Source organism: Labrus bergylta, chromosome 7 (assembly GCF_963930695.1).
Source record: "Labrus bergylta chromosome 7, fLabBer1.1, whole genome shotgun sequence".
NCBI lineage: Eukaryota > Metazoa > Chordata > Actinopteri > Labriformes > Labridae > Labrus > Labrus bergylta.
Genome location: NC_089201.1, coordinates 16989978 through 17015795, shown reverse-complemented (window position 1 = coordinate 17015795; position 25818 = coordinate 16989978). Strand labels below are relative to the sequence as shown.

General features: G+C 39.5%; 1 protein-coding gene across 1 annotated transcript in view; it reads left to right on the top strand.

Annotated features, from left to right (window-relative positions):
* The window catches only part of LOC110001861 (copine-8-like), an 83684-nt gene that overhangs the window by 43001 nt on the left and 14865 nt on the right, over window positions 1-25818 (top strand). Inside the window, exons 7-15 of the mRNA XM_065956905.1 lie at window positions 4827-4890; window positions 8053-8156; window positions 9813-9917; window positions 11908-11949; window positions 13213-13288; window positions 16981-17037; window positions 17422-17483; window positions 17713-17759; window positions 20900-21081. Coding sequence (XP_065812977.1) covers window positions 4827-4890; window positions 8053-8156; window positions 9813-9917; window positions 11908-11949; window positions 13213-13288; window positions 16981-17037; window positions 17422-17483; window positions 17713-17759; window positions 20900-21081 — 739 coding nt within the window. The remainder of the gene's footprint in view (window positions 1-4826; window positions 4891-8052; window positions 8157-9812; window positions 9918-11907; window positions 11950-13212; window positions 13289-16980; window positions 17038-17421; window positions 17484-17712; window positions 17760-20899; window positions 21082-25818) is intronic.

Sequence of the window (25818 nt, the reverse complement as noted above, 5' to 3'; positions counted from 1 at the left end):
GTGAGGAGAAGCAAAGGCGCAAAAACGAGCGAGGATGTTGATGAAAGCGTACCCTGTCTCCATCAGCAGAATGAAATGAATAGTTAAACAGCAGCAGGGCCTAATGACAGCCTGTAAACATGTTGAGATGGTAAACAGTGTGTAGTGAAAAGGGACATTTCACCCAGAGGGAAGATGTCAATGGTCGGCTCCCAGCTCATTTACTGAAGAAGCCTGAACCAAACTGAAGCCTCAACTATTCCCTGGAGAAATTATCAAATTACATTTCATACCAATAAACATTTGAATTTGCTTTTCTCGGGCTGGATGGTCTGCTCTGGCGACCCATAGGCTCTTACACGGGTACACCTTTATATATATCTGCTTCTGCTTCCTCACTATCTATGTATTTTTTATCGTGCAGAAAAGTACTGGACAGTATTCTTTGCGTTCTTAGGACCTCTTTATGCTCTCTGTCCCAAACGCTCGGACAGAAATTGGGAAAAGAGCTTTTGGGTATTCTGCACCCTCAGCCTGGAATCTGTTGCAGAATGAATTAAAACTCAAAGAGCTGTTGTCCTTAAATGTTTTTAAATCTAAAATGAAAGACCTGGAAGCAGATTCGATAGGATGTTGATGCTTTTGGCTCGACTGCTTGAACTACTGACAATTTGTTTTATTGACTAATAATCACCAAGTTTAGTTTGTTTAGTTTGTCAGGGACCATTTAAAAAAATATAACTGAATCTCAATCAATGAGAGGATATGCATTGCACCAGATTCAGCTGATAAGCTACATTCCATCTGCAGTCCCTTTACAGGTACACACACAGACTATACAAAATACAATACACAATTAAGCATTACAAAACATGATGAAGAGATGATAAAACCAGGTAACATCATAGCCACATTCCATAACCTAAAACCTACCAGCCTCCCAACCCTCCCTCCACACCCACAAAGAGCGTACTACCACATGTACCCACACACGCACACACACACACACACGCACGCACGCACACACACACACACCTGAAAATGGACTTCTATGTACAGGAAGAAATCATGACTATCAGTAAGGCTATCAAACAACTATCAATCAAGATTAATGCACACATGATTGGTTTTTCAGGGTTCATTCTTTCACTTCTAAATTTGTGCAGATTTTCAAATCTGCCCAAAACATTATAGTTATGGCCTTGTTCCTCCTGTTGCTGTAGATGTGTTGATATGAGTCCTTCGGGGGTTAATTGCAAGCGTAGTGAGACCAATTTGAAGATCTCTTAAGCTAATGATGAAAACCAAACATCTGACCACTTAATGGTCTGATAATATCTAAAGCCAGCGTTTCAAAAGACATCAACACAGTTCTTTAAACCCCAATGGACAGTTCTTCTTTGCATAGACAGAAACAGGGTTGTGTGTGTGTGTCTAGCATCTCAGCAGCACTGTAGCTGTCATTTTAACACACGGAGCAGCACGGCAACATCTTCTTCAGCTCTCCGAAGAGAACAATTTGTTGTTGCTTTTGTTTTCCTCCCGGGCATCGAGCCATCAGTAGTCTGACCCTCGCCTCATCCCCTGACACACACTCTACCAGCCAGTGTGTGTGTGTGTGTGTGTGTGTGTGTGTGTGTGTGTGTGTGTGTGTGTGTGTGTGTGTGTGTGTGTGTGTGTGTGTGTGTGTGTGTGTGTGTGTGTGTGTGTGTGTGTGTGTGTGTGTGTGTGTGTGTGTGTGCAGAGAGAGAGAAAGAGACATAGAGATAGAGAGAGGGTGGACTATTCAGGCCTGGCATTTACATTTATGACTGTCTGTCTGTATTAATGTGTGTGTGTGTGTGTGTCTGTGTCTGTGTCTGTGTGTGTGTGTGCCTGGCAGAATCAACGAGTGGTTAAAGCTGAATGGGCCTGCTGAAGAATGACACACAAGAAATATGATGTAAGAATGTGTTACGGTCGCGGAGTTATGTAATCACCTCTGCCTACAGTCATTCACTCAGAAATGTTAGTTTTGTGTGTGTGTGTGTGTGTGTGTGTGTGTGTTTGTGTGTGTACCTGCGTGTTTTATTTTTAGCCTTTTTTTTTTAGATATGCGAAGATAGTTTCAGATGTTTTGTGTGATGCTCCGTTGCATTTTGAAGTTTACAGCTCTGCATGTGTGTATTTACACAGTGCCGACTCTGAGTGAAACAAACAAAAAGGCATTATTAAGTCAAACGTATCACACTTCTGCTCAGTTGAGTGTAGGCGGACGGCAAGAATAAAAGGAGCTACAAAGACACGACTGAGATGACAACATGCTCCATTGTTAGATTATGTCACAGTCTTTGTGTGAAATCACCAACTTCAGTGACTAAGACAACAGTTTTACAGCACAGAGAAGGCTTTGTTCTCTTAAACTGTCGCACTTATGTTGAATTCAATGCCTCACAAGATCGTCATTTACAATCTTAATGCCCGACAGATCATGAATATTGTTTGATATTGAGTTTGGCAGAGTTTGTAACAACATTGTTTCATTAGCTACATCAATTTCTTTTGACATTACAGATAGATATTCTGCCTTTTCACGACCATGCCAGGCAAAACGAATTTGCCACAAAAGTTATTTTGTTTTAGAAGAAAGCTCTTCAATGCAGTAGATAGAGATATTGGGTTAACCATCAAACGCTGAGACATCAGAATGAGTGGAGGTCGTTTTATTAAACAAACTCCTTCCTTCTGTTGTAGACAGAACAGTAAGCAGTTACTGTGCCTACATTTTGCAAAGCCCCCCCCCCCCCCCCCCAAAAAAAAAAAAAAAACAGTCTGTTCTCTTCCTTGAGATGAAATCCGACCATCTCAAGGGACAATATTTGTGTTTTGCACCGTTTATGTTGCAGAAAAAAAAATAAACCATTCATTTTATTAAATAGAGTTTTTAGTACAGTACAGGTTTATATTCAATACACACACCATATGAGACTGGAATAAATCATAAATACATATATATGCCTCATTATGAACACATTAAATATTGATTATGAGCTCAAAAGGTTAAAACATTAAAAAGTGTTCCATGTCAGTGGAAACCTCTAGCGGATGTTTTCAGCCTGTCATCCCCTCCTCCATCTTGCTCTGTCCATCCTGTCTCTGTGACTCTAACCATCTCTCTCTCTCTCTCTCTCTCTCTCTCTCTTATCTCTCTCTCCATCTCTCTCTCTCTCTGCCCCCTCTCTCTGAGTGATCTCTCAGCTCGCATCATAAATTAACATCCCTCAATTCTTCCCTTTGCATCAAAGGACAGTTGTGAGTCTCAGGTGACGGGCGGGGAGCATCAAGGCCTTGCATCAATTTCTCGTCAGTTTCTCCTCACGTGTTGTTTAGTCTCGCTCTCTATCTGTTGTTCTGCTGCTACTGAACATCACTTATCCAAATGAAATGATCTCTCCTCCTCGTCGTTCTGAATTAGGCCCGGGGTTTGTGGCATTCATTCAGTCTATTTTTAGTGGTCAGTCTCCCTTGGCTTTATTGGCTGAGCATTACGCCTCGCCAGCTCAGGATGTAAACAAACATCGGCGCTGAAATGTCACTGGATGTGGTGTTATTTTCATGTTGATTTTTTTTTTTTTGAAGGTCCTCATCAAGCATTAATTAATATTTATCTACACACAATCAGGCCCTGAATGTAAATGTGAAAAATTATGAAAAAAGTCGAGAAAGTTGATTGCTTGTCTGCAGGGGTCTCTTGTTGCAATCAGCTGACATTTTAACCACAGAATAATTAACATTCTCCTAAAGTTTCATTATTATTGTTTAAAAAACAAACTTCCTGCATCCAGTATGTGTGGTGGATAAAGCTTCATAAAGTAAACAAAACAGGGAACAAACTTTCCTTATGGGTGGAGATTAGAAAAGGTTAGATTTAGTCCAGTCCAGTACATCTTTTATTGAACGTTCATGCAGTTGTTCATTGCATACACATAAATGAATGAATTAACAGTGTATAATGTACTGCAGAATAATAAACTGAAAGTAATGGAGTATGTGCAGAAGAATTACCATACTTTTACTTTGTACACTGCAAAAACTAAAGTATTTTATACAATATGTTATATAATGTTATATACAGGTCAGTGTAATATAACCAATTATATACAGATCACTGCAAATAACAAATATTTATACAAACATATGGGGCAGCAGTAGCTCACTCTAGGGACTTGGGTTGGGAACCGGAGGGATGCCTGTTAAAGTCCCAATGGGGACAAAAATATAGAAGTTCGTTTAGTGGCTGGAGAGGTGCCAGGTCACTTCCTGAGCACTGCAGAGGAGCACTGAACCCCCAACAGCTCCGGCCGGCTCCCTGTGTAGCAGACCCACTCTGACTTCTCTCCATTAATGCATGTCCAAAGGTTGTGTTTGTGCATGTGTGTATGTTTTGGGCCTATGTGTGTGAGAAGCATGTCTCTCAGTAACAGCGTGTAAAACCAGAATTTCCCTCAGGGATTAATAAAGTTTGTACCAAAACAAATGGACACTCATGAATGTATAGCAGCAGTGCTCAGGAAGTGACCTCTCCAGCTACCAGACCAACTTCCAGATTTGGTCCGCACCGAGAATTTAACCGGCAACCCTCCGGTTCACAGCCCAAGTCCCTACAGACTGAGCTACTGCCGCCCCAACGTAATTGTATGTGATCGATATGAGTCGCTTTCGCCCAGTATTGGGTGGGTTTCAAGTAAGTTAGAACTTATTTTGAGCCACATTTGGAAGACGCAGAGCAAGTGTGTTTTTAAATAACAGATTTCCTCATTATATCTCTAAAACCATTCTATCTCTCTTCTTTTGTTTTTTTCTTCTAGTGGGATACCGGGAAAGAAATGTGGCACCATCATAGTGAGAGCAGAAGAGCTGAGCAACTGCAGGGTAAGAGTCTGTCTGGCTTCCCTGTTGATTCATTTAAGGCACTTTTTCCTCTAATTAACCAGTGACAAGCCTCTACTAATCTGAAGGAAAAAAAAAACATATTAAAAAACTTTTGGTTTAGACCTAAAACTTTCTTAATTACTAAATAATTCCTTTGTGACACAAGTCTGGTTTTAATAAGAACATTTTGCTTCAGGTTCTACACTTGTTAACAATTTCACACCAATTAAACAAACTTCAACTCTCCCTTTGACTAAAGCCCGGCACACACATGACGACACATAATGACAGGTTTAGAGATATCCAACTCAGCACAACACACACTAAAGGAATCATTCACCAACGACCAGAGTCTCGACACTCAAAACGTGAAATTGGTCATTGGTCAAACGAGACTTAAGATTACACAAACAAGACGGTTAAGCTAAATGTGGCTAGCTGTTAGCAATTTCAGTCCAATCCTTGTCACTTGGATTGTGGCTTGTTTTACAGGACATTTTTGTATAAGCACTTGTGTTTTTGCCACAAATCAAGCATGCTTCGCGTTTGCTGTCGTCGCCGTGGTGATGTTTGTTGCGCTCCTCTCCATTGATTTTTCCTCCTGCCACGATTTAACAGTTTGGGCTCCTGATTTTTACCAAAACATTAAAATGTGTTTTTTGCCTTGATACGAGCTTGGGATATCATTTGATGCTGACATATATTAAAGTATACCTTCATATAATATCACTGTCTTGCTGTTATGGTAGGCTGTATGCAGAGATGGACAGCGCGCCTTAGCCTCCTCGCGTTGTTCAAAGATGGAGTCAAACTACTTTTTATCTGCAGCAGCTGACATATTGTGCATTTGGAGTCTGTTCAGCAGTGATCGGCTGGAAGTGCTGTGGTATTGACGTCAGGCCACTTCTGTTAACAAAAGCACACATTGAACTTATCGATAAACCAGCAAAAATCCTCCGGGTCGTTACAGTCAGCAGCAGAGCAGATTCTCGTCTCAGTTTGAAGCAAACGATCGCCATTATGTTAAGTTCAATAAGTCATGTGTTTGTGTTCTTCATGTGTCTTGTTCCCTTTACTCCTCTTCTCTTTTAACCCTGTGCACACAGCTCTTCAGGAGCCACATCAGTCAACAGAGCTGTCAATCACACCATTGTATGCCTTTTTTATAGCATCAAATAACAAATTAAAGGAATAGTATGTAGAATTGTCTGACAATATGTACATTAAAATATCGAAATTCATTAAAAATGGACTAAACCTATGTTAAAAAATGTTTTTTGTTAAGTGCAGTACTTAAATGACCTAAAATATTTCCAACAGTTATAAAAGTAAGAGAAATCAGTAATTTAAGAGTTGTAACGGGACGTGTCTTGTCAGGGCAGCCGCCATGTTTATCGCTGCCAAGGAAACACCGGATGTTACGTCAAAGAACGCTGCATAAGGAAGCGGAAGTTGCTACTGAAAGTGTATCTCCTGCTGTGATAAAAACGTCATATAAATAAACACTTAAACTATCAAAACAAAAGCAGGGTTTGAGCAGCAAAACATTTAACTTGTATTTTGATTTTAAAGTTACTCCCATGTCCCATCTGCCAACATGGGGGAGGCGGGGTTTATGACCGATACTGTAGCCAGTCAGAAGGGGGAGCTCTACATTTATTAGCTCCACTTGAGGCGAGGTTATGTACTGTCCATTCTTTATACATTCTATAAAGATCCAATAAGCTTCATCAGGAATAAGAGTCTCACTCACACAGAGATTCAGTTTTATTTTCTATCAGCTCTGAAGAAAAAAAAACTTTTGTTCATGTTGTAAGATTTCAACAAATGCAAGCGAAACCAATTTTTAGTAACATTTTTATGAGCCAGACTCTTATTTGAATCCGTCTTTCTATTAAACCTCAGACATTTGGAATTTTTTCTAAAACTAAGTATCTGGGAAACCATCTTTCCATTTGGGGTCCTATTTGATTTGAAGTGTGTTTCTGCCACCTCGAGATGCGTCACCTCCTCCAAACAAGATATCTGCAGTTGAGGTGGATGTCACATTCTAGTGTCCTTCCCTTCAAATCAAAGAGAAATGGCTCTGAGCTGTCATTTTTGATTCAACGTATCGACCAGCACGAGGAGAGAAAACCATCGTGCAAGAGGCAGATGCATCAATTTCTCTTCTGACATTTCTCCTCATGCAATATGTATGCATTGTAGTCATCAGAGAAGTTGGCACAGAAGTCTGACATCTCTTTTGCTGGGTGCTTTCCAAACACATCCGAGGAAACAAAAGAAAACGGCCTACTTAACAAGCAGAACAGAGGAATTCAATGAGATGAGGAGCATCAATACAAACACTTAATTAAAACGGAATCCCTGCACATCATTGCATTTTACATTTAAGGAGCTATCATGAAAATAAATGTATTCATTTATTTATTTCACACACAGGAAAACAAACACGGTACAAGTAACATAAAAGCATGTGTGTGTGTGGTAGAAACCTACTGATGGTTTGTATTAAAACCCAGAAGAAGAAAAGGTAATGAAAAAAGCACCAAAGCTAATTTACAAGTGTAACAGTTATGTCAAGATAAAATTAAGCCCAATAATCTTTATTTCTACTTTGTTTTGCTGGAAAGTGAGAAGTCAGAAAGGACAAACGACAGGAACAACATGCACTATCCTTTTCATATAAATATATGTTATATTGTTCCCGTCTTACCTTTCAATTATAATAAAGAATTCAAAAGAAATTCACTCAAAAGCCGCCTCGCCTAACTGAGCGTCTACCTCGAGCACAGGCAGGTGACACGCAGCGGCCATGTTCAGCTCTACGGTTGTCATGACCACAGAATTTTCAACTTCGATTCAATACGCTCAACTGTCATATCTCTGAGATTAAGACATAAAGAGGCCCAAATTAAATCTTAAAAAAATACCACAGCAACAACAAATAAACCTCCTGTGCACTGAAACATTTATTTTCCTTTTTTTACAGCTGTTACAGAAAAACTCACTGAACACATAACAACATTAAAAATGTATCGTAATATGTATCACATCCTGAGGCCCTGTCCAATACCCAGCTTAAAGGCCTTTGCGCACTGAGTCTGTTTCTTTCCGATGCGTTTTTTTGTTCACTTTTCTCCTCTGATGTTTGTTTTTCAGGAGTCGGTGATGCTGCAGTTTTGTGGCAACAAGCTGGACAAGAAGGATTTCTTTGGCAAATCGGATCCCTTCCTCGTCTTTTACCGCAGTAACGAAGACGGATCGTAAGTTGACAAGCTGCTTGCCCGTGGTTTATTTGGACGTCAATTTGCTGAATTATCAGAAGCAGCCATCTCAAGCTGAAACCAAAACACATGTACACAGCATGTAAATATGTCTGAGTGTGAGTGTTTTTTTTTTTCATGCTCCAAAAAGCTTCCATACAGAGGATATAAGGTCTAAACTGCCTATGTGATGTTACATAATTCTCTGTGCTGTATATGTGACTTATGGCGTCCAGCCGCTAACAGGAGAAAGCGGCAGGAGGAGGGATGAGCAGAGATAATAGATCGGAGCTGACAAGAGGAAAATAAAGGGAGAAAGGATGGATAAGATTGAGTTAAGTGAAGACTGTATGCCGGGGTCGCAGTTTCTTTTGCCCCGCAGATGCTTTTATTCAGGTCGACTTCAGCGTCTTAGAGGAGACACACTTTCTCTCTTTGTGCAGCTGGGTATTTAGTGAAGCAGCCTAAATGTTCAGCCGCAGGGTTTAACAGCCGCACGCCACGCGTACAAAGAGCCAGACTAGGTGCCACACAGAAAAAGAGCAGGAAGTGGTTATTTTAGCCAAAGATCATGCTTTATGGAAAGCTCTTAAATATAAAAACTACCTTTGATAACAAAGAGACAAGGTCCATCAGCGTGTACAGAGCAGTCTCACCACATTTATACATAGCTGTCTTGTCTTAACAAATAACAGGCTGCAGTGCAGTAAACAGGAAGGACAATGCCAACTTCTTCTTCTTCTTCTTAATTCAATCCAAATGTTTTCATAAAGCTGATTTTAAAACAACAGAAGCTGACCAAGGTGCTGAACATTCTCAAATAATCATCATGTTTTGCATCCAGATGAAGCTTTATCTGCAGAATCTCATCACAATTGACTCTGGCCAAAGTGACCGGTAGATTTTTATCTCACTTGACTTTGATTCAGAAAGAATAAAAATGAATACAAATGAACTCGGTGTAGCTTTGAACTGGATCTAAACTGCTCTCTGTGCTGCTGATGTATCAGCCCCCTCCGCTACATCGCCAGGACGCCTTGACCATTGAGAATTAGATGTTTTAGCCTTGCACCAAAGATTATTTGATCAGTACTAGAACAACTCTGTGGGGACTCATATGTCAAAAGCCGAGTGAAAGCAATAAATGACTTGAATTGTAAGTACAATTGTAAGACATAGCTCAGTGACCAGTTGCAAGTTTTTACATTTTGGGGGCTTTCTTTCCTTTTTTCAATAACTTGCAATGACCAAATACCACAGGACGGTCATCAGAGAGTGTAAGGAATAGGAAGGGGAAGGAAGAGAAAGCTCTCTGAACAGTTTGAGGCTACTTAGCGGTAACTCAGCAAAGCTAGCTAGCAAAGCTGACCAGCTACAGTTATTCACTACGTTGTAAAAATGCCACTAAGCTTCACAGACCTAATGCTGGGATGACCAGCTTTTCTGCAGCCTGCTACCAGCTGTCAATCAAGACAGATACAGATACTGACAAAGCATTCAGCCTGCTGAGATGGATAAAAAAAAAGCTGTTCTGCTTTTTCATTGAAGACTTTTATTCTTCCTTGTTTATTGTTAAACTATATTGTATTTCAATTGTGGATGACTGGTGTTGAAAGTAGATGTAGCACCTGCTAACAGCTTTTGTATTTCTGACAGGTTTACCATCTGCCACAAGACAGAAGTGGTGAAGAACACTCTGGATCCGGTGTGGCAGGCATTTAAAATTCCTGTCAGAGCGCTGTGTAACGGAGACTACGACAGGTACAGTTGAAGACTGAAGGAATCCCACAAACATAAACGTTTCCCTGATAATGTTATTAATGTAATGTTAAAACTATTTTATCATATATCTATATCATCATTTATTTTATTTAAATCCTCGGAAAACCCTAATTTGCAATGGTGCCAAGGTACAAAGAAAAGAGGCAAGATACAAGGTTATTAGTAAAAAAAAAATTGTTAGCTAACTAACTAGCTAGCCTAGCATCGAAACTATCCGTTTGTATACAGCGCAGAGGGGCAGGAAGCATTGCCATAGTAACAGCGAGTCGCTGTGGCACTGTGATGGTGGGCAGTGTGGTTCTTTTCCCGCGTTTTCGTGAATAAACAAGGATTTTATTAAAACGAGGATGATATCATATGAACTCCTTTAATAGGGTTGCCACCTTCCAAGCAGAAAAATAAAGGACACCCCACAGCGGGGTGCAACTCAGTAGGGGCCTGACCACCACTGGCCCAACGGTGGTGTGGGGCACCAGTGGTGGTATATCATGATTTAAAACGTTGTTTTAATGAAGTATTAAGAGTCATACTTTGTCGTATGACATCATGCTTTATTAAAGAGCCCATATTATGCCCTTTTTGGGGTTCGTATATTTAATCCATGTACCTACTTTTGTACATTCACAATAGCTGAAGTCCGAAAAAAGTGTCTGTTTTCATGTACTGCTCCTCCTTGCTCCCTCTACGCTCTGAGTCCGTTCGCTACACTCTGTTGAGCCCACACTGTTAGACCCCACGTCGTTATTGGTCAGTTGCTCAGTATGTGTCTCGGAAATTTCAACATGAGCTGCAGGGCTTGCCACAACGAGCCAATGGGCTTAGATCAGTGATCTCACACTGACAATGACGTTGCACTGACAAATTTTTATCGAGGGGGGCTAGAACCGAGCGTTACATGCGGGTAATGCTACAGCTAACAGGAGGACGTAGGAGAAGCCGCATTTGGAAAACACACTAAAGGGCATATTAAACCAGAAAAAGCATAATATGGGACCTTTAACACTTTTTTTCCAAAATAATTTACAAACAAAAAACGTAAGTGTAAAGGCAGATACAGTAATGTATGCACAATTAAATGCACCTAACAGGACTTCAGCAGATTACTTTACTTCTTACTACTAGCTAGGCCTATTTAATTTACAACTTAACTTAAACTTTAAATAAAGTTATTCACTTAACATTGATTCATGAACAGAGTATTATTGAAGTGCTTTTAACACTGCTGTAACATAGAGGGGAGGAGTAGATGTCCAAACTATACTGGAATAACCTATCTATAAACATCGGAAAAAATATATTAAGTAGGCCTACAATAGTTTTCTTTAAATGATCTTCATTTTCACTGACATTGTCAAGCCAGGCATTACTTTCTACTCACGTCTGTATTTCTGAATCCGATTATGTTTCAATGGTGCACGGTGCGGGTATCAGAGGCAGCTGCAGACATGTTTCCTTCTGACTCGTATGACTTTCTCTCACCCAATCACTAAAGAGCTCTCATTGCTCATGCCAAAAAAGAACCAAACAAACCAACGGACACTCTGAGGGGGCGGGAACTAGCCGGCTGAATGTGGGCGGAATGATGCTGAGTTCAAGGCATCTTGGAAATACGGGACAAACCGCGTTTAATTCAAAACGGGACACAATATCAAAGTGTAAAATACGGGACGATTCCGTATTTTACAGGACGGGTGGCAACCCTACTCCTAAAGGAGCATATACCATCGATTCACACACAGGTAGCTCTTATTTGTATTTCCTTGGGTTACACCAGGTTGTTCTAACAACGACCTTCAAATGAATACTCACTGACTCTCCTCTCACATTACGTAGGCCTGACCACTTAAGACGCCAGCCTTCCACGGACCAGTTTCCAGCCTTTTAAGCAGAAAGACTGTAAATCTAATGGATGCTAATTGGTTTTTAATGGGATTTTCTCTCCTTTCGTCCCTTTCGTCCTTTCCTGTAGGAGCATTAAGGTGGAGGTGTACGACTGGGACAGAGATGGAGGGTGAGCGAACGATGCTTCTACTTTTTCTGCACTACAGTTTCTTTAATAATGTCTTCATGCCATTTTTAAATTAAAAGATTCATTTTTTACCTGATCCCACTGATATGCTCCCAAAACATTAAAACTCTGAACATTTAAACACACAGTTTGTCAATTACTCTGCCAGGGGGCTCTCAATCAATCCCCCCGATGAAAACTAATCCTGCTTAGACCATCGTGAAGATGAACGGGCGAGACCGACCTGAGGAAGAAAATATACACAAGTATAATTTACATGGCGTTTTTAACAAAGCAGCACAAACAGCAACAGTGCGGCAGCTTTCAGTAACAGCTCCCGCTTCCTTATGCAGCGTTCTTTGACCCAACATCCAGCGTTTCCATGGTAACGATAAACATGTTGTCTCTGTCATGGCGGCTTATCAGGAGGGCCGCCACAACAAGACACGTCCCTTTCCAACTATAAAATGACTGATTTCTCTGGCTTTGATAACTGTTGGAAATATTTGAGGTAATGTAAGTACTCAACCAAAAATATACAACATCCAGTAGGTTTATTCAATTTTTATTAATTTAGATATTTGAATGTAAACATTCTAATAAAATTCTACATATTATCCCTTTAAGAGCATAATGTGCAAACTAGGGAAGCACTTTGGGGATTATTGTCACAAATCCCTCTCAGAAATGTCTGCCCTTGCTCCCCCTCTTGTTTGTCTCCGTACTAGTTTGGTAGAATATAAGCATAGAGTGCTACATTTCACATCACTCCCCGCTGCTTTAAAATCATATTAGCTGTTAATACTGCTCGGAGAGTCTCTTGACAGATTACTTAATATTGTCAGCTGGGGAATAAAGACTGTCAAAGCTAGTGAATTCCCAGCATTCAGGGCCATCGTTTGCCCCCCCGCCTCGTTATTTTCACAAGACTTTTTGTTCACATTTCAAGGACATTTGGCCCTGAGCCCCGATTTATTTCTGACCCCGAGTCCAACCACGTTGATTATATCCATGAAATTATGAAATTGGTTGCTACACCCACGCCTCCGGTTGCCAAGGAGCTTGTTAGTGCTCCCCCTGATTTTCCCTGCACTTTGAAGAATACTTTACTGCACTACAAAGACATTAAAAAATCTTTTGTCCTTAAGCAAGCACCTTATTCTTTTAACCATTTTATGGGCTTCTGAGCTTTTAATGACACAGCATCATTACAGAGGGGGTTATTCTCAGCTGTAAGGAAATCTGAACTGTGTCTTTGTTTTACAGCCACGACTTTATCGGAGAGTTCAGCACCAGCTACAGAGAAATGTCCAGAAGCCAATCACAGTTCCACATCTACGAGGTAAAAATCAGATACTCAAACAACACCTTACATTTATTACAAAACAACAAACTGACAGCTTTGCAGCCGTATCGATTCTGTAACATCTGCATGGATACATGTATTTGCAAGGAGCACATGATGATATATTGCCATGTTGATTTTTTTAGCACAGCCCTAACTGGGGTCCCATACTTCCTTACCTTAAAGGATTTTTTTTTATCCTTGGGCCCTTACCTTTATGACCTTAAACTAAAAGTCCTTGTTTTCAGAGAGCTGTTATTTCAGAAAATATTTCATTTGCCATCTAAAGTCCTTGTTAACTGAAAGAGTGAAACACAGCTCGGATCGAGGAGAGGTGCAGGTAACAACTGTAAGACAAACTCTTTCTTTTTATCTTATCTAAGTAACATAGAAATGACACAAAGCCGTGTCCTCTGAGCTTTATAACTGCACAATGTGAATTCTTGAGAGTTGAGTTAATAGGAGGGCTGGAAGCTTTCTTGTAGACTCACACTGTGCTGATATTAGTAGAGAGGGAGGGGCTAAGCTGAATGAAGAAATTGAATGAAACCAGTCGTCCTGCTTGAACTTACGCTGAGCTCCATTTTAAACCTTTTTTTTTCTCTCTGGGAGACCTTCAAAAACAGACTGCGTCTTATAAACCGGTGCAAGTTTTATTCCAGATTTTACAGTTTACAAAATATCTTATCCCACCTTTGCTTTTTTTTTTCCTTTGCCAACGCTTCTGTTAGTACGAATTTTCATGAAATTCATTAATCTTGTAACTTCGTGAAATGTATTAATCAAGTCTGCCTACCACCTGTTAACACTCCTACTTTTAGGTGTCTGAAGCTGTAAACTTATATGAGTGAAGCACCTAAGTAGTAGCAGATCTATGTTTGGATAGGAGCCAAGCATATGTTGTCAGCAACTGTTTGCTAGACAGAGAGTCTACAGTTGTTACGTATACAAATCAGTGTCATGTCATCTTTATTGTTTTATGGTGATGTACCCAAATGGAAAGGAATTTGTGGGTTGCACCTTTTTGACAGAATATAAGCAGCACTGTGAACACTGTTACTTTGTCAGCACTTTGTCAGTCAAGTGATTTGGAAGCGTGCTTGTTTGATGAAGTTGTCTGACCTCGGCCGATTAAACGGTGTTATAATCTCCAGTCTGTTTCACGATTTCTTCATTGGATTTATACAAACAGAAACAACCCCCACCTAACAGCTTCCTTATTAAACCACCCAGTGACACAAACAGTGTTTCTGCAGCTGGCCTGGTGTAACCTCTGAACGTGGATATTTAAAGCACAACTTTTATAAAGTTCTTTCTCTTCATATATGCCCTCCTCACATCTCGAGAAAAACACACATTATTAGAATCTGCTCCATCTGTAATTGCAGCACAATCAAAGGCTGGGCTCACTGCTTGTTGGCAGACTTTTGGCATAGTGCTGCCCACACAGTGCGGGGGTATCCATGAGCTCAGGATAATAAAAATTGAAAAACAGCCGAGAAGACAAAACATAACAGAGGAGGTGTCAGGAGAAAGCAGTTTTTCCCAATTATGTGAACACAACTCCTCTCTCTCTTCTCCTCCGATGGTACACCTCATGTCTCCTGTGTCTTCTTCATCTCTGGGTCTTAAAAACGGATAACGAGCGGCAAAACTAGACAAACGCGTACACCAGAGCTTGGCAGTGGACTAATGAATTGTTTGTAGATATACCAATGTTGATTTATGTTACAGTAAATGACATAGATCTGCTAATTTAAAATTGAGACACATACTCAATTTGAAATATAATTAGTTCCTGAGCACAGCAAACATTTCAGAGATCAATCCTCAAGGTGAACCCGTTTTATCCAATTTGGGTGCTGTGTTTCTATTGGGAGTGCACCCCATCCTCATACTTATTCAGCCGTTATTTCATTGATTTTAAGGGACTATACAAAAAGTATTAAATGTAAAAACTTCTCTCTCTGGTCTATATTTCAGTTACAGTCACTATACTTGCATTGCACATGCGGAGGAACGCGTCAGCAGTCATAAGCTGACTTTATAACAGGAGGTTACGCCCTGGTTGGAATACATAATGGCACACAGTATATGTGTTCGAGCGAGGGCCGTTTCCTCAAAGACCGACTTTTGACTCTTCTTCTAACGCTCACATGCAGCTCAGTGAGCGGGCTATTAACTTCGACACCAGCCGCATGTGCGCAAACCATAAACCACTAAAGGTCAAGACTCAGCAAAGGTGCTTATGGAGCACAAATTGAATCACTAAGTGTGCAGTCAGGAAGACAGGGTGCTCGCTCTCTCTCCAAACGTGTAATATCAGCCCATCAGCCTGCATGCTGTCTCTGCATTTCTCTGACTCTGCTCTGTGCTGGATTAAATCCAGATGTTTGACATGAAACACCTGAGGCTCAGATTTAAAGCAAGCATTAAAGGAGTGTGTGACATTGAATCAAATCTGGCTCTGATAATTTTAAAAAGTGTGAAGCGTACAAACTGGGTTGCAACTGTTATAATGCAATATTACTACAGTTGTTATAAAATGTTTTATTTAGAAGAACTCTAAAGAAATAAAAACAGAAGGAGCATGCAGGCTTATAAAAAAAAACACACCTTTGTGTTTGAAAATATGTTATGTCCTTATACCCTAGATTTAGAGGAAGAATGAGTGACTTTTTGATCCAGTGGATTTCGCTCTTGAGCACCAGCATTAAACCAAAACAAGTTGCTGTTTGACGACACCTCCGCTAATCTGAAGCCTCCGCTCTCCTCCAGCGATACACCTCCAACCTCTCTCCACTCATGTTTGCACAAAGGAGTTATCAAATTGGAACGCACCATAATTAAGCATTGAGCACTAAGCTCAAGGGGCGGACAAAAAGGTCCCTGTCTCGAGCTGCATTGTTGTGATAGCAGGCTAATGGTAGCGCTTATGTGACTTTCAATGAAAGCAGTGAGTACAGTATGTTATTCTTCCTTTCTCTAGTCCCTCAATTAAACATTTTTTATACGCAAGTGTATGAGCCGGCCGGCCGCCCCGTCCATTTAAACACGCTGTAGATACGGCTCAGACAGCATCACAGCGACTTGCCTGTCTCACTCATTGTAGACAGTCATGACTCACAGAGATATTTACAGAGGAAATACATACCGGTACTTGATGTCTGTTTTATTTATGTGTAAAATGTTGCACATTCTGCCTTTAAACTATTCAAATAGCACTGCTAAATCAAAATTCAACACCCTACATTAGACACATTTCGTACTATGATGAACTGTGAATCTAATACTGCTGCCACTCGTTCTTAAAATACTTAAATCAAAGAAAGCACAGCGTCTTAATATCTCCATAACCAGGGCGAACATCATGAATAAGACATGATCAATTTAGAGATGAGTATCCTTTGTAAAGGATCCTTAGCAATCATTTTTGTTTTTTGTTCAAGAATGCTGCGCTAACAACTTTTTTGTACTTTCCCTGTAATGTTGATATTTCTTGAAACGTTTCTTTATTTCATGCTCTCTCTCTCTCACGCTCTCTCTCTCTCTCCCTCTCTCTCTGTGACTTCTGAAACGAGTCGAGTTCTACTGAACCCATAAAATGACATGAGTCAGAAACTCTTGCTGCCACTTTGTGCTCAGACACAACAAACAGGATTCATGGTCGTGTTTCATTTTCTCCACAGGTGCTAAATCCAAAGAAAAAAGGAAAGAAGAAGAAAAAATACCAAAACTCAGGAACGGTGAGTGGCGACATCTTCTCCAGCTTTCCCTGATGTTTTATTATTTAGACACTGAAGCTGCTCTTATTTTGAAGGGCCCTTTGTGTTCTCCCTAATAGTTATTCAGTGGTTATTGGATTTGTTGATGTGTCTTCAACTTAACTGTGCTGTCTTGTACACAACAGTTTTGTTTATAGTTTTAACAAAAAGTGACAGAGATCTCAGAAAGGTAGAGGATTGTGTCTGACAACAACACCACATCAAAACGTCTCAACCTGTTTGTTTCAAAAGAGCGTTTAAGAGAAGACACAGATCTGATCTAACAACGCTATCAGCACCACTATTCTAACCATCGCAACTCAAAACTGTATCATTCCACCTTAATAAGACTTTGCTGTCTGGCAGGTCACCCTCCTGTCCTGCCTGGTGGACACCGAGCTCTCCTTCCTGGACTACATCAGAGGCGGGTAAGTTAACAGTGAACGGCGGCAGCGTTGAGATCCAGAGTCACTCGTAGTTAGTGTTAGACTCTGCACAGAGGAGAACTGCACCATTAGCTTCAATATTAGGACAGACAGCTGCTGATAACCCGCTGCTTAATTGCTCGCTGCTGCATGCTTTGCAACATGCTGTGGTATAATGTGGCTTGATTGATGATTCCATGTTAGTCCTGACTTGATTTATTTTCTCCTGTAGGACTCAGATTAATTTCACGGTGGCAATTGATTTCACAGCATCAAATGGTGAGTGTTTTTAAGCCTTTGCTCCTATCAATTAAATCCCTTAAAGTGTGTCGAACAGATAAAACTTTGGTGGTTAATACTCAGATCTTGATTTGACGCGAGGACTAAAGGGATTTCTTATCAGTCAGTTTTAATTCCCTCTTTCTAATGATCAGTTTTTGCTGAGCTAGAGACAAAAAAAAAAAAAACAAGTAAAAAGTTGGACGTTTATTCGAACGCCATCTGTCTCTTGAAACATCTGATCTCAGATTGATGTTTCTCATTAACCACATGATGTTCAGTTGTTGCCTCAGTGTAGACCGCAATGTGCCCACACCCACGTTTCTTCAAATTAAATTTCCAAATGTAGTCAGTGTTTATGAAGCCCCACAGGTAAACAGCTGTACATTTGTCAGGGAACATAATTGACGGTCACCAAAACAAACAAAACGAGCAATTCGGCGGTGTAGACTTTGTCACAAATGAGCGATGTTCTCATTTCAGTTAGAGATGATTCAGTAAGTTCATGTTTGTAACACAATTGTGGAGACACAGGAAGAAATGGATGGCTTTCATTACTGCCATCAAATCAGTTTCCCACATTCCCGTCTCTGAGAGTGGGTGAACTAATAGTGATATTATGCATGTAATTACATCATGTCTGAAGTTTGTCTTTGAGCCCCACTTGCTCATATTTGCATGATTATTAACAGAAGTTGAGACAGAATATAAAATATGTATAACACTATTTTATTTCATCTATTTAATATAATGTAAAGCAACCTGTTGACATGTTTTGCATCTTAAAAACATAAGTCCTGATTAAACCAACAAACTACTGATCCAAATGCCTTTTTTTTCCCTCTGTGCCATAGAGCTCCATTGTTGTCCATAACAACTGTTAGGAAAACATCAATTGAGCGCATTGTTGCACTGGGTTACATATCCCTTCATTATGATGAAAATGGGAGCTTTGGTTTGATTTTCTTCATTGCCTCACACACCATTGGGTGCTTTGAATCTCTCACACGGGGACCAAATATGTGATAATCTTCAGGTGAAAACAATTAAAAGAATAAAATTAAAAAAATGTATTCCTCCTTCAGAACATTGGATACGTTCCCAGCCGGTGAAAGAATTGGCCGAGGCATTTTTAGAAAACAAAACTACATACTTTTCATCCATTATTAGACTTTCCTGTCAACAGAAAGTACAAACGGTCTCAGGTCTGAATGCTACAAACTAAATATGAATGTGTAAAAGTACTTCCATGTAAACTGAAACATAGTTGAGTTGGGTCTTGCATTGATGTTGAAAATAAACTTATATTAATGTCTAGTCCACACGTTGACAGGTATTTTTCTTTTAATGGAGGTTTTCCAAAAAGAATCCCGTAGACACGCGCTAAATTCTCAAAAACGTCTACGTCCAAAAATGCAGTTACAGCTGTCATAATAATAATAATAATAATAATAACTTTATTTATATAGCACCTTTTAAAAACACAGGTTTACAAAGTGCTTTGACAAACAGCAAGAACAAAGCAAACTAAACCAAACACAGAAAAACATTAACAACAGTAAGAATATAACAGATGCAAAATACCAAAAATAATTAAAAACAATTCAACAGAAAAGAACCCAAAGTGCACGATACACAACCAGACATATATAACCCAACCATCATAAGAACCATCATAAGAACCCAGGAACACAAGAACCCAACATGAGCTGAGACCAAGAGGACCAAAGATTTAAAAAGATGTAAGAAACTAAGAGATAAAAGCAAATAAAAAGCAATGAGAAGGTAAGCGCAGTAAAAGAAATAAAAACAAGTGGTTAAAGGATCAAAAAACCCAAAACTATAATATTAATAAAAATAAAAATTAACTATAAATACGAAACATAAATAGACAAAGTAAGTAAGATAAGAAATTACCAAGTTAAAACACAAGAGGAGATTAAGATATGAGCATAAATACGAGATAAGACCATAAATAAAAGACAGTAAGAAGTAGAAGAAGATAAAAATAGTAAAACCAGTAAGAGAAGACATTAAGAAGACGACATCACATAAAAGCAAGTCTATAAAAGTATGTTTTAAGAAGGGATTTAAAAGAATTGAGGGAGTCTGCGAGTCTTATCTCCTCAGGGAGGTGAGGAGATAAGACTCGGTGAGGAGTTTTTGACATGGCCATGCCAAGTCAAAAACGATGTCCTAGACATGCTAAAATGTTCTCGCCATTCCTCTGCAATGACCATTTCATTTTTCAAAGTTATGCATTCAGGCGACTCTGCTCGTCAACATAGTGGGAGCACTAGTTTGGTTATCGCACTAATTTCATTTCAAACACATAAACACCTTAAACTGAGTTTGTGGAAATCGTCACCCTGGAAGGAGTTTTCATCTCAAAATCAGTTAAAAAAAAACCTCAAGTAGGTCAGGAGCTAGAGTTGTAGTGGTGATACCCAAAATCAAGACCAAGCCATGACAAGCATGTATCCAGACCAAGACTTTCAGAGATTGAGGGGAAAATCAAGAAAACTGAAGCCAATATTGAAAAAAACGACAGTCTATTTAGTGTCCACTTGAGGTTGGCTGTAAAAACCAAGGAATCCCCCTCACAGCCCAGTACTCAGACCTCGGAGACCAAATATGGTTCTGGTCTTTTCCTTGTGGTCCAAAAATACCAACATGACAAATTCAAATTCAGCTTGCTTCTTTTTAGACAGAGAAATATTTTTTAAGTGCAAATTCAGAAGTTTAAATTGGACAACAATCACGTTTTCTGATTTCCTCATTTATGACTGAGAGGATCTCTTAGGCTCAGCAGGTCTCTGTAGCTCATTTTCTTATCAGGGTAGCAGACAAATTGCAAAAGTGGCTTCGTATTACTAAGCTATCCTATAAAAAAAATTGTGCTTCCTCACGCTACCCTCTGAGGTTTGAGGCATCCAGTGAGAATATTTCTGCCTCTGATGAAGCTGTGCCTTGGAGAAATGTTTGTGTAACTAAGACTCCAGTCTGCATTTTAACCCCCCTTCCACCCACTCCCCTCCTTTTTTTTTGTATCTAATATGACTCACAGCCCAGGGGGAGCGGGCATAATTACAGTTTGATGCTGATGTGTGTTATATTGTGTTGAACCATCCGGGTCTCAGGCAACCCGTCCCAGCCCACCTCGCTCCATTACATGAGCCCGTACCAGCTGAATGACTACGCCATGGCACTGCGGGCGGTGGGAGAGATTATCCAGGACTACGACAGCGACAAGTTGTTTCCTGCGCTCGGATTTGGGGCCAAGCTTCCCCCAGACGGGAGGGTCTCGCACGAGTTCGCCCTGGTGAGGAGACAACTTTTTCCAATCATTTGATCCATCCAAAGTCCAACCATTAATCTTCTTATATACACACAGAAATCCTCAAGTCATCCAATCATTCACAAACACTTACTGTGGCTCTGTTCCTCTAAGTTTACATACATATAGTAACTTTTATAATATCTTTAGGAAACATAAAAGGAGACTATCACTTCTATAAGGCTTTAAACAGGTCGGCTTTGGCATGAGATAGTAGTAAATATATTCACATCATCAAGATATATATAACGGCATAATAGCATGAAGGTTGCTTGGTTCTAACATCGCTCAAAGTTTTTCTAAAATTGTAGAAAGATGGAAGTGAAAAAAATACCAGTGAAACAAGACTCTATAGCCATGCTAGCAGCTGTGTAAGCATGTTTGAATACACAGCTTTCCTTCAAACTAAATGCTCATGTTAGAATGCTAACATGTTTAAAATGGCAACACTAACAGGCTTATAATAGTGTGCACCATGTTTGCCATAGTGGTGGGATAAAATATTACAATACCTAATAGAAGCACACATATTTGATATGGAAATAGTATATCTATGCATGGATACCAATGATCATATATCAAGGTATGCAAACACAAACTTCTGGTCCCAGATTTATAATACACCTGATTTTACAGTTCAATAGAAAGTGCAGAGTATTTGTTTTTGGGGCAATTCATTAAAATACCTGATGTAGTGTAATATATTCAACTGAGTTGTGCAATGTGGACTTTATTAGTTACATTAGTCATGGACAAGCAACATTAAGAGTTTATCTTTGACAGTGTTGGCCTGTCCTCCTGTTTGATAATCCAATTTTCTCGGTTCTTTGGCATGAAAGTATAGTCTACAAGAAATGTGGTGCTATTTTCAAACGGCATTAATATTAAGACTGGTAATATAAAACTGCTCTTTAAGACAGTACTCAGAATAAAACTTTTTAATGGCTTCTCTGCAACCCTCAAAGCAAAAACAACCTAAATATTTATTAAACAAAATACAAAGTTGAACTGGACAACTCTGTAAAAGTAAACTAAAAACAAAATGTTTGCAACCAGTTTTTTTTTTTTATACAGATGACCAATTATAGGCAGCAGCAGTGAAGGTGGATGGTAGGCGCTGAAGTCCGAAAGTATGAACAAGTCAGACAACTAGCCTGCGCACATTGTGGTGATATAGGGGGAGAAAAAAAGCTGCTTAGTATTTGGATGCAAACAAGCAATACAAATGGTCATGCAAAAGCATCAAAACGCTGTATATACTGTTCAAATACCAGTTTCCAATCGTACCTTTTGATAACACATGGAAATCACACACAGGGTATCCAGTAAGGATACGTTTATCAGGGGGATGTTGTTCAGTAGTAAGCTGATCAGATTTTGGCTACTGGATTTGATCAAATATTGAATATATTTTTGTTTTAATCAAAAGTAAGAAGAAAAAAAAGGCTTCTTGAAGTATATTAAATCCTGCAATCTTGTTTTGTTTTTCACCTACAGCCAAACCTAACAGTATGTTTTTGATATTCTTGTTTAATAAAAAATGTATCATCTATATTGACTGATGTAAATGTATTAGATTTTTACTTTAGTTTGGCCAACAAGACTCTACTCAATACAGCAGCTTTCTGTCTCTGACCTAGATTAAACAGTTTTTAACGACTGAGACCTGGAGGAAATGTGTTCTCCATTCAACACCATCATCTTTCAAATCTGCAGCTTTTTAACTTTCATTTGTCATCCATCCATCCATCCATCCATCCTTCAGTTTTCCATCCATCCTTCAGTTTTCCATCCATCCATTCATCCATCTTCAGTTTTCCATCCATACACCCATCCATCTTCAGTTTTCCATCCATCCATTCATCCATCTTCAGTTTTCCATCCATCCATTCATCCATAAATCCATTCATCCATCTTCAGTTTTCCATCCATCCATACATCCATAAATCCATTCATCCAACCATCAATTTTACATCCGCCCATCCATCCATCCTTCAGTTTTCCATCCATACATCCATAAATCCACCCATCCAACCATCAATTTTACATCCATCAATCCATCCATCCTTCAGTTTTCCATACATCCATACATCAATTTTACATCAATTTTACATCCGCCCATCCATCCATCCATCCATCAATTTTACATCCATCAATCCATCAACCATCCCACGGTAAATTGATCCATCCATTTTTTCAACCACCCATCATTCAATCATCCATCCATTTTCTATCTGTCCATGCATCCTTCCTATTATTCATCCCTACATCCATCCATCAGGGATGATAATTCTTCCCTACATCCATCCGGTCAATCATCTTTCTATCCATTTAGCTCCTTTTATGTCACATAATACCTGCCGCTTGTCTCCGGACCACTCCCCAGCCTCCCATAAAGCTCCTCTTGGTCTACTGTCACTTCCAGATGTTGCTCCAGAGGCATTTACAGCCATTACATCTGCTCAGCGTTCAGTAACAGCCTCCCCAGAGGCGCCAGACCTTGAGACAAGGCACACACACATTACTCTTACCATTAAGGACTCAACTTAGTCAGCTCTTAAAAGAGGGGGACTGCAGCTGTGAAGCCGCAGTGGGGGAAAGCCACCACTGACTCCGACGTTATTATGCAAGCTCCATTTACAAAGCAAAGGAGTCTCAGGAGCACTGCCCGTACTCATGGGCAACCAAGCACAGTTAGTCAAGATGGTTTCATGCTGAGTTAATTAGAAGTCCCCAAAAAACATATGGGTAGCTTAAATAATGTACTTCTTTGTCCCTGAGTTTCTTTTTGGCTCAAAAGAAAGCCAGTCAACCAGACATTCATTTTTATATTTTCAAAGGGTGTAGAGGTAAAAAAACAAACAAAAAAAAAACACTGTGGTTCTTATAAAGACGAACTTAAAAGAAGACAGCTACCCTAACACAAAGATGTTTTTCTTCTTTGTACCTCTATTGCAAGACTAAAAGAAACACACACCAATTGATTTTTTTGAAAATGCTTCCCCTGGCATCCATCCCTCATGCTGAGTTAAAAATGTAAAACAGCTCCCCTCAGGATATTCTTCACTGAAAGGCTGCAGCAGAAGAGTTTAACTGTCGACATCTCTCTAAGATGTCCGTGATATCTTCAATGTAAGATTGGATTTTACATCCTGGAGGGCCTGTAACCCTCTAATGCCTCTTACACTGGGTAATATTTTTTGATAATATTGGAGTATTATTGATGCTTTGACCCTGGGGTGGCCATTTTTGATCTCTCTGAGTATGCTTGTAATTCTGTTATCCTTCAGTTTGCAACCAAATCATGCCTGTTTTTAAAATAAAAGGCAATTCCAGTTTAGCTTTCTTCCCATAAAGGGAGATAAAATCTGCAAATCTTTTTTATTTATATTCTCCTTCAGGGTGGACTGTTTTTCATTTTCGCTTTTATCTGCTCTGTCTCTGAATTTATCAAAACAAACTATTCTGAAATTAATTTTAGCTACAGTGCATGATGTAAAATTAAACTAGGTCCCATGTGAACCAAAAATAACCATAATGTAAGCACATAATTCTACTTGCCCTTGGCACATTTTTCAAAGTATTAGCTGTCTAACATGGAATCAATAATGGTAGCACGCTGTATATGAAAGTGGAAGATGCTGATGCACCAAAAGCAGGAACGTGTCTGAAGATACACAAAAGTTAAGATGAATCTTGGTACATACGGTCTCGTTTTTTTTAGAGTTCCAGAAATGACATAAAAGTGTTTTCAATCTCAAAGACAAAAGAGTGAGACCATTGTCTGTCCTTTATTTAACTTTGGTACAAAAAGAAGGAAAATGTATTGTCTGTGTGTCAGGCTTGGATTAATGGTACCAAGTGAGATTAGAAAAGACCAAAGGCTTTCTTGACACTTTGTGTAATCACAAAGTGTGTGAGATGTATTGCAGCCGCTCTTAAGATACATTTGATGAATATGTTATTGCCTTTCTCTTCTTACATGGGAAGAATTTGACAAAAAACAAACCTACAAAACAAGCCTTTTTAAAGGAAGAATGTGCAACTTTTTGATCCAGTAGATGTCGCCCTTGAGCACCATCATGAAACCAAAACAAACTTCTGTTTGGCGACACCTCCGCTATTCTGAACACTCCGCTCTCCTCCAGCGACACACCTACAACCCCTCTCCACTAGCGTTGGCAGTAAGGAGTTATAAATTAGAACTCACCATAATTAAGCAACTTTGAGAATTGTCCTTTGCTCGAGCTGCAGTTGCCTGTTTTTCTCTTTGTACAAGAAATAACACATGGTGTAATTACATCACACCCAGGAAAAGGTCATCTTATGCATTTTGTTTATAATTACTTGCAGTCGTCTTTTGATGGCCGGTTTGTCTGCAGCCACTTCAGTGTAATTGTGCTTCTCTCCTTGCAACCAGAAGTACTGTAGACCACACAGGTATTTTTTTTACCTGGAAGATTTACAGAAGAACATTAGAGCCAGGCGTAGTAAAATATGAGAGGAGGAATGCATTTTGAGTGAAGTGAAAAAGTTTAGAAAAAAGTCAGACTCACAGTTTAAGTTTCTATATAATAGAAAATAGAGTTGCACTGATTGTAAAAATCTAATACCGATGTTAAAACTAACAATTTAGCAAACTGCAGAGTCGGATATCTTTTCAGTGACTTCTTCATTTTTTTCATGTCTGTTTATAAATGAGCTATTGGATTTGAAGTATTA